The sequence below is a fragment of the Rhinolophus ferrumequinum genome, chromosome 20 (assembly GCF_004115265.2).
Source record: "Rhinolophus ferrumequinum isolate MPI-CBG mRhiFer1 chromosome 20, mRhiFer1_v1.p, whole genome shotgun sequence".
NCBI classification, from domain to species: domain Eukaryota; kingdom Metazoa; phylum Chordata; class Mammalia; order Chiroptera; family Rhinolophidae; genus Rhinolophus; species Rhinolophus ferrumequinum.
In genome coordinates, this window is record NC_046303.1 from 22751571 (window position 1) to 22768440 (window position 16870).

At 34.0% G+C, this 16870-nt stretch overlaps 1 protein-coding gene across 4 annotated transcripts in view; it reads left to right on the forward strand.

Moving 5' to 3' along the window:
• Nucleotides 1-16870, forward strand: part of CRPPA (CDP-L-ribitol pyrophosphorylase A) — a 216795-nt gene that overhangs the window by 163088 nt on the left and 36837 nt on the right. Inside the window, exon 10 of one of the 4 annotated variants that reach the window (XM_033088858.1) lies at nucleotides 7107-7160. The exons of the other annotated variants lie outside the window; for them this stretch is intronic. Within the exon in view, the coding sequence (XP_032944749.1) occupies nucleotides 7107-7127 (21 nt within the window). The 3' untranslated portion in view covers nucleotides 7128-7160. Of the gene's footprint in view, nucleotides 1-7106; nucleotides 7161-16870 lie in introns of those variants that run through there. 4 annotated transcript variants of the gene reach the window in all.

The window sequence follows — 16870 nt, forward strand, 5'->3', positions numbered from 1 at the left end:
GACTGTTCACCACAGTGCTACTTAAAAAGAACCATTGAAATAGAGAGATATTTATTACTAGTACATTTCCTTTCTTCTAGGATTCTACAAATGAAAACAGGTAACACTGTTGTAATTAGCAAAGCCTGTTGAGCAGAAATTTAATTTTGTGTACAGATGAGGATATTATAATGTTTAAGAGGTAGTAAATGAAGGGGAAATCATAATATGTTCATGTTTAGACAGAATGTGATCAGGGGAATTCTGCACTTTCAATTAAGGAAAATTTACTGTGGGCACTTGGAGCTTTTTAAATGAGGGATGAGGATGAAGTAACTAAAATCTCATGGCCTTGTGTAGCCTGAAGATTTTAAAATATGAAGATGAATGGATTCCTTAGTCTTCAGTAGGCTCTACAAGGACACCGGGCAGGACCTCTGTAGCAATGGACCTGACCAAGTTTATCAACATGAGCTATATTTTAATAATTTTTTAATAATTCCGCTAATGATTTTTATGGCATTCTAAGTGGTGTAGGTGGGGGATGAAGGAGAGAGTGAGGTGGAAGAAAGCAATTAGGACATTTTCAAAGCCTCATTCTAAGTATTTTCAAATGAAAAGACTATTTTTTGATTTTACATCTACATGGGGGTTCTGTGTGACAATAAACATTGGAAGTTAGTTAATTGGTGACTTTTCTTCACGTGTGATTGTCCCGAACATAGATTACAGCTATAGCGTATATAGTCTTATGTTGTTTTTCAATGGCAAGAATATGTTTATGGCATTGATCTAGTTCCTGGAAATGATGAAGGCTGAACATACTTTAGACATGGGATTTTTTTCCCCAGCTGTCAAAAATCAAGGATTTGGTTTAGTTTATATGACAAATTTAAATATATTATGCACCTAGTACTATTGCTGGTTTATTTGAATGACTTCAAACAGATCATTTACTTATCTCGGTGTTCTTCCTTTATCATATATAACAATAAATAAAACTTACAGACTTTATTAATTAAAAATATCCGGAATTACTAGATTTTTCTTTGTTGGGCAGGGTTAGGGAAGACGGATACCTGAAATAAGGAAGAAAACAGACTTATAAAATCACTCTAAAGAAAAGTAGCTTCTAGGGTCTGCTTTATGTTAGGTTTCCTACATGTTCTGTCTTGTTTCCTAGAAATAAAACTCCCGCACTGTTACAGATAATTGTTTTTAATAATAACTTTGAAATGCATTATAACTTTCTCAGTCACTAAACAGCAGCTAGGTTTATTAGACTCTACAAAACTAAGAGTGTATATAAGTTTTAAAAATTCTTTTCAAGTAAAAGGTCTACAGTGAAACAGTTTCTTATAAAGTTTCTAGCCCCAAATTAAATGTCCCATCACTGTGATATCCAGTCAGTTAAATGATTGCCTACTTGGAAAATAAATTGGATTTAGATCCCTACTCTGTAATTTACTAAGGACAAAGTAATTCAGAGGAGCTTTTAAGCCTGACAGACCTGAGTTCAAATCCTGACTCAAATCCTCAAATGACTGGCTTCATCTCTCCATGCACTTAGTTACATTATTTGAGAAAAAAGCTTTTAATCACAGGACTGTTCTAATGATTAAATGAGTTAATGTGTATAAAAATATTAACTAAGTGAGGCACTACAAAATAAACATTGTAACTATTATTTCTTTGCCTTTCGGCAACGCACTTAACCTCTTTGAGCATAAATGTCTTCATTTATAAAATAAGGGTAATACAGACTCACAGGGCTGCTATAATCAAAATACTGTATGAGATTATATTACGAAAGCTCTTTGGAAATTGTCAAGGAGAAATCAAACATGATACATGTTTCTGGCTGGACCATTGGTTCACTGCAATCCTTACCCAAGGTGGGGAGCAGGTTCCAGGGTATAGGTGATAAATTCTATTATGGGCATCATGAATCGGAGACTAAAGCAACTATAGAGCAGAAAAACTCAATTGTCCCACAGAAGGCCTATACTGTCCCTGGTCTTGTTTAACATAAAGTGGTAAAAATGTCTGACTTTATCATGTGTACACCTGTTATAGGTAAAATGTCATTTTGCCAGGTACCGTAACTAAATCCCTTTTTCATGTATCTGTGGTATATAAAATGTACATCTTTATTGCTACCCTTTCTTCCTGAGTTGGAGCAAATACATATCTCCCTTTGGGAAGAGCCTTTAGTCTGGGCATTGCTGTGTTCTGATTGGTTACTTGGCCTGTAGCCTAAAGGGTCCAAACAGTTCTGAGTGAGTCCCGTTCTTAAACTAAATTGAATATTATATGTATTTTGCATTTTCATCTAATTTATTTCCTCTAAATAAGTGGGCTGATATTTAACATCATGAATTTATACATTTTTCCAGATTTTCATTTGTAAAAATTGGAATTACATGTATTTTATTTAAATCATAATTATATGAATGAAGTAGGAGCACATTTCCTTCCAGCTTGATCATCTTAATCAGATTTGGCCATGGGCTGATGTAGTTGGTCTCACAGGAGGCTCTCTGTTGTTTATGCAGGTCTAGCCAGTCATGTGGTTTGCATTACTGAGAAGTCAGACATATTCTGGTGGAGGTGTCCAGTAGTCATGTATGAAGTTCTAAAGTCCAGGAAGCAGTATGCATATGGCCTAATGGACTTGGAGCTATACAATAGTAAAGGTTTAGCATGGTAACACTGGAAGTGTCCCAAGGAAACTGGGAGGCCAGATTATCTCATTCAAATCTTGGCTCTGTCACTGTCTAACATTGTGTCCATGGACAGGTTGCTTAAAGCTCTCTGAACTTAACTTTGCACATCTTTGAAATTTAAATAAAAATAGTACTTTCCTCCTGGAATTGTGAGGACTAAATGTGTTAAATGGTCAAATGTAAGACTGAAAGAAATAGTATCAATTTCATTATTATTAGGAGATGGATGTAGGTGTTATCAACGTTTAGGCAATTGAGGCCATAGATCAATAGTGTGCCGCTGGCAGACAGTGAGGAATGAGAAGAAAGCCTAGGGCACAGTCCTAGGCATGGGTAAAGGAATGGGGAGCTGCAGAGAAGTAGACATACAGGCAGGAAAAAAATCAGGCAATTATGATAATGTAGAAACTAAGGTAAAAGTAAATTTACCTTACTTTTACCTTTACTTTTCTAATTATCAAGAAAATTAGAATTGGTTAACATTACCAGATACTAAAAACAGCAGGTTGCTATATTTTACACCATTAGGCTGTAATTATGTAAATATAACTAACCCCTTGTCCCATGTCCATATATTAGAGAGTAAATGATGTGCTCCAAGCTGGCTAGTGCAGAGGACTCTGAGATTCTAAAATGGTGTCAAGCAGGGTATTTTAAATCATTTGTTTTCAAATGCAGAAAGTGCGAAAGTGCTAGCCTTGACAAGGGCTATTACAGTGTAATTGCTAGAAAGAAATCAAATGACAGTAGGTTGAAGTCTAAGTGAGAGCTGGGGAATTTGAGGACAGGGGTAATACCTGTGAAAAGGGAGGGGAGGAAGATAGGGACCTGAAGGTGACTAGTAGGTATAGAGATTTTTATTGCTTTAAGGTGGGAAAATATGCTGATGTTAAGAAGAAGTTAAGAAGGTGACAGTGTGGGAGACGGGATTCTCAGTAGCGTAAGGGCGCCCAAAGCCGTAGCATACAGAGCGTAGAGAAGCGGTGGGCCTTGGACAAGGGGCGGGACGCTGATGGGTTGTAATAGAATGCCAGGAGGTTCCTAGAGCTACTCTGTCACCTTACTGGCAGCAAGTGGAGGGAGCACCTGTCTGATGGCTAGCACTTTCTCCTTGAAATAAAGAGATGTCCATTTTAAGAAGCATAACTTAACAAGCCAATCTCCAAGTAGGAAGCATTGTACCACTTGTTACTTTGGAGTAAAATTTGATTGAAATAGAGCCAGGGTTGTAACCTCACTGAGTAGTGAGGTACTTGTTTACGAAACTACAAGGTCTCATGGTTCAGCACTCTGATGGAACCCTGTCAGTGCAGGACCAGCAACAGTGATATGATCGATAAACATCCCAAGGAGGCAAAGGTCTGCTTTACAAAGGAGGTCAGATTATTTAAATCCATGAAAATAATGCCATAAGTGATGTTGTAGGGTTGTCAATTATGTCTTTTTCACTGAATTTAAAATGCTACAAAACAAAAAAGGATTCAGCAAATACTTATCTCTTCATCCATTTATTTGTAACACCAAAGAAGTCTCTCTCTGAATACTTTCTGAATAGAAAAATCAATTCTTCCTAATAGACTTTTTTTTTTTAAGTGGGTGCCTTTGGCAATAAAAATAGAAGAGAAACTTTACAGTATTTATTTCTATAATAAATTATAAAATATGTATGATTGAGACGGACCAGAGCTTTCTATTCTGAATCAAGTCAACTTGAAAATGAGCAGAAACTAGATTTTAAATAATAATTCTACCTTCTGTTTATACTCATAGTTGTCTTCTGAGTAGCTAGGATCCCATTAATAATTAAATAGTCCACGTGTAGCAAAAGAAACTGACAGTCTCCTTAGTTTTGTTTAATAATTCAGAAGTTATACTCAAACTTCAAAAATTTTTAATGTAACTCAATTTTGGAAAACATCAACATATTGGGATTTGCAGCAGATTGTTCTTTTTTAGTGTCTTTGCATTCCTCTTCCTACAAGGCCTCGTAACAGGAAATTTTATCATGTCAATTCTGCAAAAAAGTTGGTTTATCTTTGTCAGCAAATCACTTATAAATGTAGATACAAAAGTTAATTTTTTTATATCATGTTTGATAAAATTTGCTATCCAAAGACATTATAATTCAGAAGATGGCCTGATCATTCTAAGTATTAGCATTTGCTAGTTTAAAAAGTGTGTTTTGAGGATTTGTTTAAATTGGATAAAAATGATATATGGAAATATACAAAGATTGGTAATTTTCTAATGCCTCATACTGTATCAGGTAGGGTAAAGGGCTAAACTGCTCTAACAAAGAGATCCCAAAATGCAATGGCTTAAATAAGATAGAAGTTTATTTCTCTCTCACGTGACAGTCCACCAAAAGGTCATCCAGGTCTGTTAGCAGCTCTATTTCATGCAGGTGGTGCCTCTGCCATTTTTCATGTATAACTTTTAAAGTCTCTAGTTGCCACTACTCTAAACCGAAGTGTAAAGAACAGAAGCCTTGGGCCAAAGATTTCCTCTCAAACAAGTCAAACAGAAGTTGCTCACATCATTCTTGTGTGCGCTGCATTAGCGATGAGGGATTAATCACATGGCCATAAGTGCAGCAAAGGGAGCTGGGAAATGCAGTTCCAGCCAGCAGCCATGTGTCAGCCATGCTTTACTTTTATGGAGGAGGGAGAGAAGCTCTTTAGAGGATAACTGGCAGCATCTGACACAGATACAGTTGAATGTATAAGGAGAAATATGCTATTTTCAGAGCATCATGTCACTTATTAAGAGATTTTTAAAAGGTAAAAATTTGTGTTGTCACATTAATATTACACCAGATTACTCTGTGCCTCTGTAGATTCAGTTGCAATATACACAGTGCGTGTAACATGTCAGATATACAAAAAAAAACAAAAAAACAAAAAAAAACAACTAACTCTGTAAAGGAGAGGGCAACAGAATAACATCAGATAAAAAGCCATGTTGTCTTTTGAAAAATTTCACCTGTACCTGTTCTATTTTCCAATTGCTTGAACTATTTTCCTAAATTAACTCTTCATTTCATTTATGAATATTCATAAATATGTATTGCCCCAGATTATGTTTGACATTGGGTTTCCTACTACCTAGAAATAAAGAGTTCAGAAGGACAAATATATATGGTGACAATAATGTGGAATTATTAAAATAGAAGGATGGCAAAAAGGAAGAAGTGTTTTAGAGAAGGAAGGCCTCCGGGAATAGGTGATTCCTACTTTGGGGTGTAAAGAATAAAAAGAAATGTCTGTATTTTAAAAAGGGAAATCAGAGGAACACTAAGGAAGAAAACCTGGCATATATAAGGGGATGGAATCTAAGTTAGTTGATTTATGTAAAGGGCAAAGTGTTCAGAAGGGCCTGGGGTGACAGGCTGGTAAGTTGGCATGACCCATTTGGTGATTCTAAAACACCTGGATAGGTGACGCTTTCCTAGGATTCATGTCACTGTGGAGAAGTCTTTGCAAATGGTATTCAAGGATGTTTTCTCTTTTTTCTTAGCTTTTGAACATAGACATATCATCATAAAAATTTATTAAGCTTGAAATATTAAATTCAAATTTCAGGGTATAATAGTATTTTTATCTTTTTTAAATTATGTAATAGAATAATAGTTCAGTCTTCATTATAATGTGAAATATACTCTAAATCTCTTTTTCTTACATAATAAGTATACAGCCATACAAATAACATCCATCCTTTTTCAATGAAAGGACCAAAAATTTCTTTTTTACCGACACAATGAGTTTAAAAACTATCTGGGATAACTTGTATTATACAATCTTTGCTAATACAGTGACCTAAAATAAGCATTCTTTATTTTAAAACATGCATCATGATAAAGTGATTATCATATAACATTTTGAAAATATTTCAGAAATTCAATATAATTTTCAAAGGGAGTCTGTAGGTAATGGGGGGCCACTGAGAAGGATCAAGCCTGAGAGTAATGGGATTGGATTTGGTTTATGGAAAGATCCTTTTCAGAGCAGCTTGGTATAGATGAATTGGAAAGAAATGAAGGTAGAAAGAGATGTGAGTAGAAAAGAAAGCAAGATCAGGTAGACATGACTGGAGTTTGAGACTTGCTGGGAAGATGGTGAGGAGAGCAGAAGGTAGATTCAAGAGACTTCCACTTGGGGTAAATTGATAGGTCTCAGGGAGTGAGAGGAGCAAAGAAGAGGGAGGAGCTTAGGATGACCAGGGTTTCAGGCTTGGAGAGAGTGTTGATGCTGGTAGTGGTACCCAGAGTAGACACTGAGGGAGCAGCTAGAAGGGGGTGCTGAATTGTGTTTTATTTTACAAATACAATTAATATTCTTCTATTAATTATGATAATGTTCAGGATGACTTAACATTATCCTAATGAATACACACTTGTTGCAGAATCATATTGTTTCCATGTGAGAACCTTCTCAACAACTCTTAGATCGCCTTCCAAGTACTTTAACTTTAGTTGCCTATCTTCCTTACTTCTTGCTCTCCAAATCAGAATAACAAGTATAGCTTATGAATTTCATGTCTGTCTCTTTAGGGGAAAAAAAATAAAAGCATTTGTGCTCTGAAAGATTTACCAATGCCTCAAATAAACACTTGAAGTATTTCTTCTCTTTCTCAGAAACTTCCTATGACTTGCTTTGAAGTCTTTGTTATCAAAAGAATTAATTTAAGAGTTTCTTTAGAGCATTAGATTTAGAGTAAAACAAAGACAAAAACAGAAAAACTTGTTGTGTTTGCTGCTAACTTGCCGTGTTTGTTAGGCAAAAGGCATTTACCTCTTTGGAGCTTTATTTTGCTATTTATAAAATTAAAGGATTGAATTAGATCATAGTTTCTTCAATTGAGTTGTTGGCTTCATTTCAGGTGACCTATGAGCTCCCTAAAATTACATGGAAAATTCTGTGTCTAGTGATGCAAACACTTTTCTACAACAGAGACCCACAGCTTTTATCAGATTCTTAGGGTTCTGGGACCCCCACCCCTCCAAAAAAAGTGAAAAGAAAAACAAAACAATACTGTTCTGATCATTTGTCATGAGGACTGGATTTCTTGCCATAAAGCTTCTATCTTGATGGCAGTGAAAATATTCCAAAAAATATAGTATAGAATTTTCTTGGATGTAGTCCTATCATTTTATGAATTCATTCATAAGTCCTGCTGTGTCTTTCAGTGCCTCTATGATCTCCGAAGGTGCCATCCATAAAATCCCAGCATCTAATCCCTAAGGGAAAGGATGTGGTGGGGAAAATCAAGTGAATTTACAGAGGTCACCAGAGGGAGGATTCTGTGTGTGGTCAAAACTTCTGCCACCTGACTGTGCAGACTGAGAGCATATTTAGATTTCCTTTCCTTCACTCTTGCAAGCCAAAGACAGAACATTAAACCCTTGGCACAGCCCTTTGAAAAATCTGCCAATGTTGCTCCTCAGCACAGAAATTGGCTGCAAAGTACAAGTGTGGGCAGAACTGTCCAAAAGCTTGTCAAATTCAGAGAAGTGACAGTTACTGAGCTAGAACAAGTGAAATAAAATGAGAATGAATGTTGACCCTGGAGCTAGTTTTAAATCTAAACCTAGGCCAATGTTCCAATAAACTAACCCAAACAAACTTAAATTCCAGATAGCAAAATTATATAGCAATTACTTTTTGCTTCTATTCTCAATAACTCAGTAAGAATATATAGGGTTTAGCTTCATTTGTGTTTGCTTAGTTAATGTATAAACACTGGTTTAGTCTTTAAGAAATTTAAGCTTTATCTGTATTGACCCTAATCATAATTATTTATGCTGCCCCCATGCCTTGAGTTCCCCTTATATTCTGGAAAGCATGCCTTTTCAAACTAACTGAGGTTAAAGAACTCGTTTTTGTTTGTCTTATGAAATTGTAATTTCCCTCACTCTATTATTGTGTTTCTCCTGCACGTGCTTAGTAAGCAGCTTGTCATGTGTCTCACCACATTAAATTCAGCCATATCTGAACTGGTCTATAGCCTGTTCCGTGGGTGAGTCCACTGATAACTTGCTTAGCTATTGTAGGAATATGATTTGCAGGCATTTTTGCACCATTAAAATGAGAGGATGATTGATATATGTAGAATATATATGATAGTGATAGCTGCTGTCTTGTGGTTTGGTAAAACAGAAAAATGAAACAATGCACACAAAGCAGCAGGACATTAGAATTCAAGTGCCAAAACATTATTTTTCAAATTAAAAAAATAAGAATCACTAGTAAAGTAATAATAATATTTAAAAGTATTAATTAAAGAGAACTATATTAAAAGGATTCCATGATTTGTTACAAAGTCTTAAAAACAAAAAAAAAAATGTTAAATGTGTTCTCCAGTATGAATCTGGGCAATAAGTCTAAAAAGAAATAAATTTACCAGTGATTATATATTTAATACTCAGGCATGCTTTTTACTCTTGTGTTTGTATGACAAAAGTTTGATCTTGTTACTACAAGTATTCAAACATGATATACTTTTTATAAGCATTCTTTCACATTCAACATATAACTCACGTGGGGAATCAAGCCTATAAAACTTAACCAGGGCTCAATAAAGGTATTTATATTAAATTCCTGCAAATAGAAACTTTTGAATTGTGCTTTTGTTTGGTTGTGGCTCACCCCATTACAAGTAGTGGGAGACAGGCCACCACCACTCACTCTGAAGTTATTTACCGCTGGTTATTGTTGGGTCACTTGAGTATATTACATCACCTGAGAGCCACATGCCATCAAATTTCAAACAGTTTACCTAGTGACAGACTTTTCTAGATGCAATTATTTTAAAAATCAGTTTATACTTACTATTTTGAGTTGAGTGGTTAAATATCTATGCTCTGCTATATAAAATACAAATCAAATTGGCATTATTTTAATAAAAGTTAAAATACAATACTAGAAGAAATTGTTTATGCTTGATATTTAATTCCAACAGTTGCTACTCACCTCCACCTGGTGAGTATATCATTTTAACCTAAATAAAAAAAATAGCCAAAGTGAGAGGCAACAAGCATTTATTTGTGATCAAGAATAGCTATTCAGGCAGCTCTCATTGAGGCAGAAAGGGTGTTCCAATTATGGGTGAAGGTAAGAGGTTTTTATGAGAAAGGGAAGGGTTATAATTACATGAATAGAAGGAAGAAATTTCTATTTGTGTTAATAAACTAAGGAAGGAATTTATATTGGTGCTAATAAGCTAAGTTATTGTGTAGCTATATGTGGTGGTGCTAATTTTAAACAACGTCCTTAATTTTCATTCCTTGTAGTCAGGATGTCTACTTTCCTGTTAGCTTTACAAGAGATATTTGTAAGACAATTTGGTTTGGCCCAGTACAAATGTTTTTGCCCAGTTCAAACATCCCAAAAGCTCAAGGAGTAAGACACACAAAGTCTTTCTGGGATGGTTGTTCTGACTCCATTTTGAAATGGCTCCATTTATATTATTTTTCTCAATCACAATGGGGGAAGTTGGAAAGTTCAAAATTAGGGGGATATAATGCTACTTAAAAACAAAATATTAGTAGATAGTGAACACAATTTCTTTTTCTAAAGAAACGTTACTTAGTCTTCCAGATGTTTAGGTTCCTCCTCTGTAAAATGGACATCATAATTTCAATGACATGAAACCATTTTGGAGATAACTAAGTTAACATGAAGCATCTTGTATAATACCTGCCTGCTACCTACGATGTAATGAACAAACTACCTTTGTGTGAGAAAAGTTTAAGAAATATGACTTGGTAATATTTATATCTATGCATTCAATTTACCATCATTTTGCTTTGTTTTATACAGTAAATACATCCTGCAATTTGGATAAATGAAGTTTTTGAATTAAAAAAAAATATGGTAAATTACTTATACCAGGAGTCGGCAAACTTTTTCTGCAGAGGATCTGATTGTAAATAGTTTAGATTTCACAGGCCACATAATAGTCTCTGTTTCGTGTTTTTTATTTTTAAATTTTTTTTTCATTATTTACAGCCCTTTAAAAAATATAAAAAACACTCTTAGGTTATAGACTGAATAAAAATAGGCCACAGAGCAAGATTCGACTCACTGTTATTTGCTGACTCTTGACTTATATTGATACTATAAATTTAGTTTAAATACCTCACAGGTAATTTATATATGAAGAAGTTTTAATAAGAAATTGGCAGTGAATCTTTCTGATAGGCGAATAGATCTTTAATTTTTATTCTATTGGATAAACCTATGTTATCATTGTTAGTTTTACTTAAAGCTAAGCATGGATAAAAGTCAGGCAAGCAACCAGCAAAGTGTTCTTTTGCCCTAAAAGCTGGAACTCTAAATATGTAAAATTCAAAATGTCAATTATTTTGATAACTAAGGCAATCACAGTTAAACACCATAATATATATAGGGTAGAATTTATGCTGAAGAACATACAACATTGGTTTTGTTTCTTTCTGAAAAATACATTGAACTCCCTAGGAAGCATATATATCAGTTAGAAATTAAATACTCCTTTAAGATAGGAAATAAACCCAATTCATATTTCTGCATATATTTTGAAGAAAATTATATATATATATGTCATATATATGACAAGATTTGTATTCAGTTAGTTGTATTGGTGCTGCACAAATAAAATCAAACTCTTGGAGGTCAAATAATGTTATGTTTCTGTGCACCCACTACAGAGTGTGTATGTATAATTTAAAATATGAATTTTTATATTTTACTTCAAAATCTACATGAAATTTGTGTAGATGGTTAAGCAAATGAAATGAAAACTGAGAGCTCCCAAGTTGGGTTTTGATAAGTTGATGGTTTCAGGCAATTGTTTCTAGTTTTTTGAAGCTCATTTGTCATATTTGTTATGAACCAAAATATCCTTTGCCTTGGAATAGGCAACAAATTGACAAATAATATGATTTACTATCTTTGGCTCATTCAGACTTTAAGAGACAACACTACCTCACTTACATTGTGTTGTTATACCACTCTGTGAATCCTCCTGGGTGTCTTTAACAGAATTCTAAGAAAATAACTACATACTTGTTTTTTATAAGTGATTAGAAAATAGCACCCCTGTTATTTTCTTACAGCATATGGCCCTCACTGAGGACATATAGCTGACCTTGGCTTTCAACTCATGTTTTTCTTGTGTTTTTTTGTTTTGTTTTTTCTTTTGTGGTGATGATGTTCCTTTAATTATTAATTTTAATTCTAAAAATAAAATAGAATGCACTTCCTTTTCTGTACCAGATTTTACATGTAAGATGAAAAGTTATTGAAAAGCTATGGTTCATACTTTCAAAGTGTATCAAGGGATTCATCCAGGTTTAATCCTAATATTTCGTATCCTCGACAATGGTGATTTCTCACTAGAATTACTTTAGTATTCTTCCCTGAGTAGCCATTCTATCCATCTTATCAGTCTTCTGCTTAATAAGACAGGAAGGCTTATGTTTTAATAGTTAAAACATATTTTTTAAATTCTAAAGTAAAAAGGAAGTTACTGGTTATCCCTAAATTGAAAGGAAATAAAACTATTAAGTAAATATTTAGTTCCCTAAATATTCTGTTGAAATTGTGTAGTACAAGACTTTTGATAAATCTACTGTCATTAAAAAACCATCCATTTTGCTCATTTAGTTAAAATCTTCATTCAAGTATAAGAGTAAAGAGTTTTAAAAAGTAATTATGGCACAAAAACTCTCTGACTATATCAAATAGAGAACACTCGTTTTATTGGATGTAGTACCAATGAGTAAAATTAGTTTCTATCAATACTAGATGATTCCATTTAGGAGGCTAAATGATTATATAAATGTAGTTAGAACTTAACTGTAATTTTTATGGATCAATTTGCTGGTAACCTAAAAAACTAATTCAGTTTATAAGGATGCTACAGACTATCTTTTTAGATAAAAATGTTATTACGCTTAAAGGCTAAATTTTGAAGAAATGGAAAATACTAGATAACAGCTTTGATTTCCTTAATACTAAACACACTATCTGTGCATAGTATGTAATGTTTACTATTACAGTTTCTAAGACCTCAATGAGAAACCACTGGCTATGGCATGAAGCAGACGTACGCATGTTTCCTGTGCATTCCCTGTAGAATGCTGTTCTAGATATTGCATTCCATAATGCCTTCATAGACTGGGTCTGACTTTCCAGTCTGTGGCAGGATAGAGTGCAAATGTTTCAACTTTTCCACTATTTAAATCCTTTATATTATCTGTGACCTGGACCAGGAAGAGCCAATCCAGCCTGTTCATAGCCTTTCTGGAAAGCATTTAAAATTAGTTTCCTGGGATCTATCCTAGGTGACTCCAAGTTAATTCCATTCCTTCCAAATCACCAGTGACTTGGTTTTTGGTGATTTGGTGAAACAAGCCATATGTAGACCTAACTGTAATTTCATGTTTGTCCTTCTCAAATATGGATTCATGGTGAATATCTGAAATTTTGATTTGAGTCTGCTATTGATTTTCCTTTGTTTGCAGTAATGATATCACAACTATAGTGACTCTTACAAAATGCAGCTTATTTTATTTCATTAGTTAACTTTAAAATTAAGTTTGAGGCTTTACTTATCTTTAACATACAATATTCTTTTTTCTCGGTACAAATGATTTCAAGCCTTAAAGATTCATTAAAATGTTTTAAAAACTTAGAGAGCATTTTATTTTTGTTTACCATTTGAAATTGTTTCTTTCTGTGCATGAAGTGAAATGTTTTGCATGTATTTTATTGCTTATTCACTTGTTTCAATGTAGCATATCAACTAATTTTTATTGTATTTTGCACCCTTTATTTAAGAAGGCCCTGAAGAGCATTTTAAAATATTAGATGGCCCCAAAACTCCCCAAAACAAAGAACTTTTCTCTACTCCACGAGGTCTGCATTAATATCCTCTCCTGAGGTGACAGGGTTACTTATTTGTAAGGGTTAGAACTAAGTAAGACCTGACAATTGTTTCCAGATCAAGTTCTAGTTCACTTGCCAACTAGCCACATTCTCTTGGGCATGATGTACTTAATCTGGTTCACACATCTCTTGTAATCTAATTTAATTTTTTTAGACTCAAACGTACTCTAAGAAGGGCCACTCCTATCAAGCTCATGCAAAATTTTTGTGCTGTTTTTGTATTAACACCATCAAATATTATACAAAACACTTCTGTATGCTTTGCAGAAAAAAATTATCAATTTATATATACAGTATATATCTTGCGGTTTATTTTGAATTCTGTTTATAACTCTGTATCTTGTAGTGCCTTTCTCTCACTTGTGATGGAAGATGTGATAGACTTAATCAATTGGTCTAATGATTGCTCCAAATGTCAGTCATTGTTAAGACGTCATTAGGAAGGACAGATTGTGATGGTCATACCTGGGAGGAGAAAATTGTGCATTGTAACTTCTTTGGTATATAGGGATGAGTATTATCTACCTGTAGAATAATAATCACTGTATATTTATCCACGGTACCTTAGTTTATCATCACACTCTAATTTTTTATTGGTTGAGATTCATAAATTATTTACTGTTGATAAAGAGGAAAGAATTACATTCAATGAATATGAGAATGACAGTTTAAGAGGAGAAAACATATTCTTCCTATTTTTTTGCAGAATTATATTTTTAAGGGAAAAAATATATACAGCTATGCTGAAAGTATTGTGTGTGTATGTGAGTAAAATAACTTACAAGGGGTTATATAAGAAATTACGTTGGGGGAAATGAGATGCAGATATAAATAATTGCTATATGAGGCAGTATAGATGGTAAGTGGAATAGATAATATTACGAACTACATGAGAAACATCATATCTGCTTGACGTGATTGAGAAATGCTTCATGGAATAGATATCAACATCTAAATGCAGTAAGATGAAAAAATTGGAAAGACCACAAGTTATATGAATGAGGGCAGGAACTAAATTACCACTACATCGATAAAGGGTATGACAAGACTAGCACATAGTTGGCATTTAATAAATAAATAAAATATAACCAAATGTTGGAATTTAAGTAGCACAAAATTTATAAAATGAGAGAAATAGATTTGCTAGGCAAGTAGGGACAAAAATGGTAGAAGACTTGAGACACCTCTTAATAAGCTTTCGTTTATTCTTTAAACTACAATTTTATGGATCTGAAAGGCACGAAAATAAGGCAGAGATACTCCAACCACCAAAGAGCTTAAAGTATAAGTTATTTTCGGTATGGAAAATTCTTATTTTTCTCAAAAGGGAAGTTCTGTTCCTTGATTAATTCTTGAACACAGATAATTAAGCAACTAGTGCTACATGCTTCAGTCATATGAAGATCATGATTGGTAGAGACAAGCACAGAAGGATGTGGACATGTGTGAGTAGGAAGATAAAGTGGGTGGTGCTGTAGCCACCATATTATACACATATCAAGTTACTGATAGAAGGTTTCATTTAAAGGGTGAATCCTTGGAAGTTTATAAAGGAGGTATTAATAGATGAGAGGCACGTGGTGTACATCAGGCAAATACTTTTCCGGAAGCCGAGGAATTGCTTCTTCATAAAAGAGGGTGGGAATGACACTTGTGAGATCACCTTCGTTTTATGATTTCAAACTCGATGATTGTGAAGTTCATTGGGTTCTATTAAAATTTCTAAAATCACAAGTTAAGTTCAAGATCTTATTAGGTTGCTTAAGGCTTTGTCCTCAGTTTTCTATAAAACCGTTCACTATTTTACTTGTTATTTGAAGCCCCCCTAAGAAGTGAATTGACTGCAAGGTTAAATTTATTTGCCAAATGATGTTACTGTACTCTACTCATGGAGACTCAGGAGTTATAGGCATGAAGTAAATGTTCTTTAAATAGAAATGCCTTTGTTACTAAACACAGATACTGATCAACAGCATATAAGGTGTAAGCTTGTGGCCCACTAGTAAGAAGAATATTGGCCTTCCAAAAATGTCTGGGTCCTAACTCCTGGAACTTGTGAATATGTTACCTTATATAGCAAAGGAGAATTTATAGTTGCAGATGCAAATAACGTTGCTATTCAGCTGACCTTAAAATAAAGAGATCATCAGGAACAATCAGAGTGGTCCAATGGAATCACAGGGGTCTTTAAAGTAGAGGTGGTGGGGGGGGCAGAAGAGTAGAGTGATATGAAGTGAGAAAGACTGGACCAGCTACTGCTGGCTGTGAGGACTGTAGTGGGCTATGAGCCAAAGAATGTGGGTAAGAAGCTATGAAAGGGAAGGAAATGGATTCTCCCCTAGAGCCTTTAGCTTACTAAGACCTGTGTCACTTTTCTCACTTACAGAACTATAAAATAATAAATTTATATTGTTTTAAGCCACTAAGTTTGTGATAATTATGGCAGCAAATAGAAAACCTAGTACACCAATATTCAATAATGGTTAAGGATCATTTAAAGGTTGTTATTGTTGGAAGAGTTTTGGAACAAAATACCGTACATTAATGAACAAGATAAAGTGGGTGGTGGTGTAGCCACCATTTGACATAATGGAATGTCAAAATTACTAGAGTATAATCTCATAATTTAAAATCATGGTTTTGTTGTTGTTTAGAGAAGTTGTGAAGATAACCTTAAATGAAAGCCTTAGGGTACTATACATTTAAAAAAAAAAAATCCTTGCAGATTAAGCAACAGCAATTTTAACCAAAGAAGCCCAAATAAAGTAAGTGTAGTGATGTAAATTAGGGATTCGAAAATGGGTATATAATTATTTTTGAATATAATAATAGGATTATGAATATACTGGCACATGAGTTATTTGTATATCAACAGTATAATAGGGTATTTCAGTCTGGGGACTCATGTTCTATACGTCAGGATCTTGGTGAAGACATTTCCCCAATCCTTTGTATATTCTTAAAGTTCTTAAAATTCATAATGAAATGTGTGTATCTATGCATGCGTGTCTGCACGTTTGGGTTTATGTTTTAACAAAATATGAATCATTTTCTCTGTGTTGCAAATAATACCATAGTGAAATTTCTCAGGAGAATTTTTGATATTGGGGCCAGGTCTCTCACATAAGATATTGAATAAATGACTATATGTGCTTTTACAATTTAAAATGAGGTATGCACAAAATGCATTTTGACTCTCGAAGCAAATGTGCAGTTAATAATTTCCCAAGAATTTTC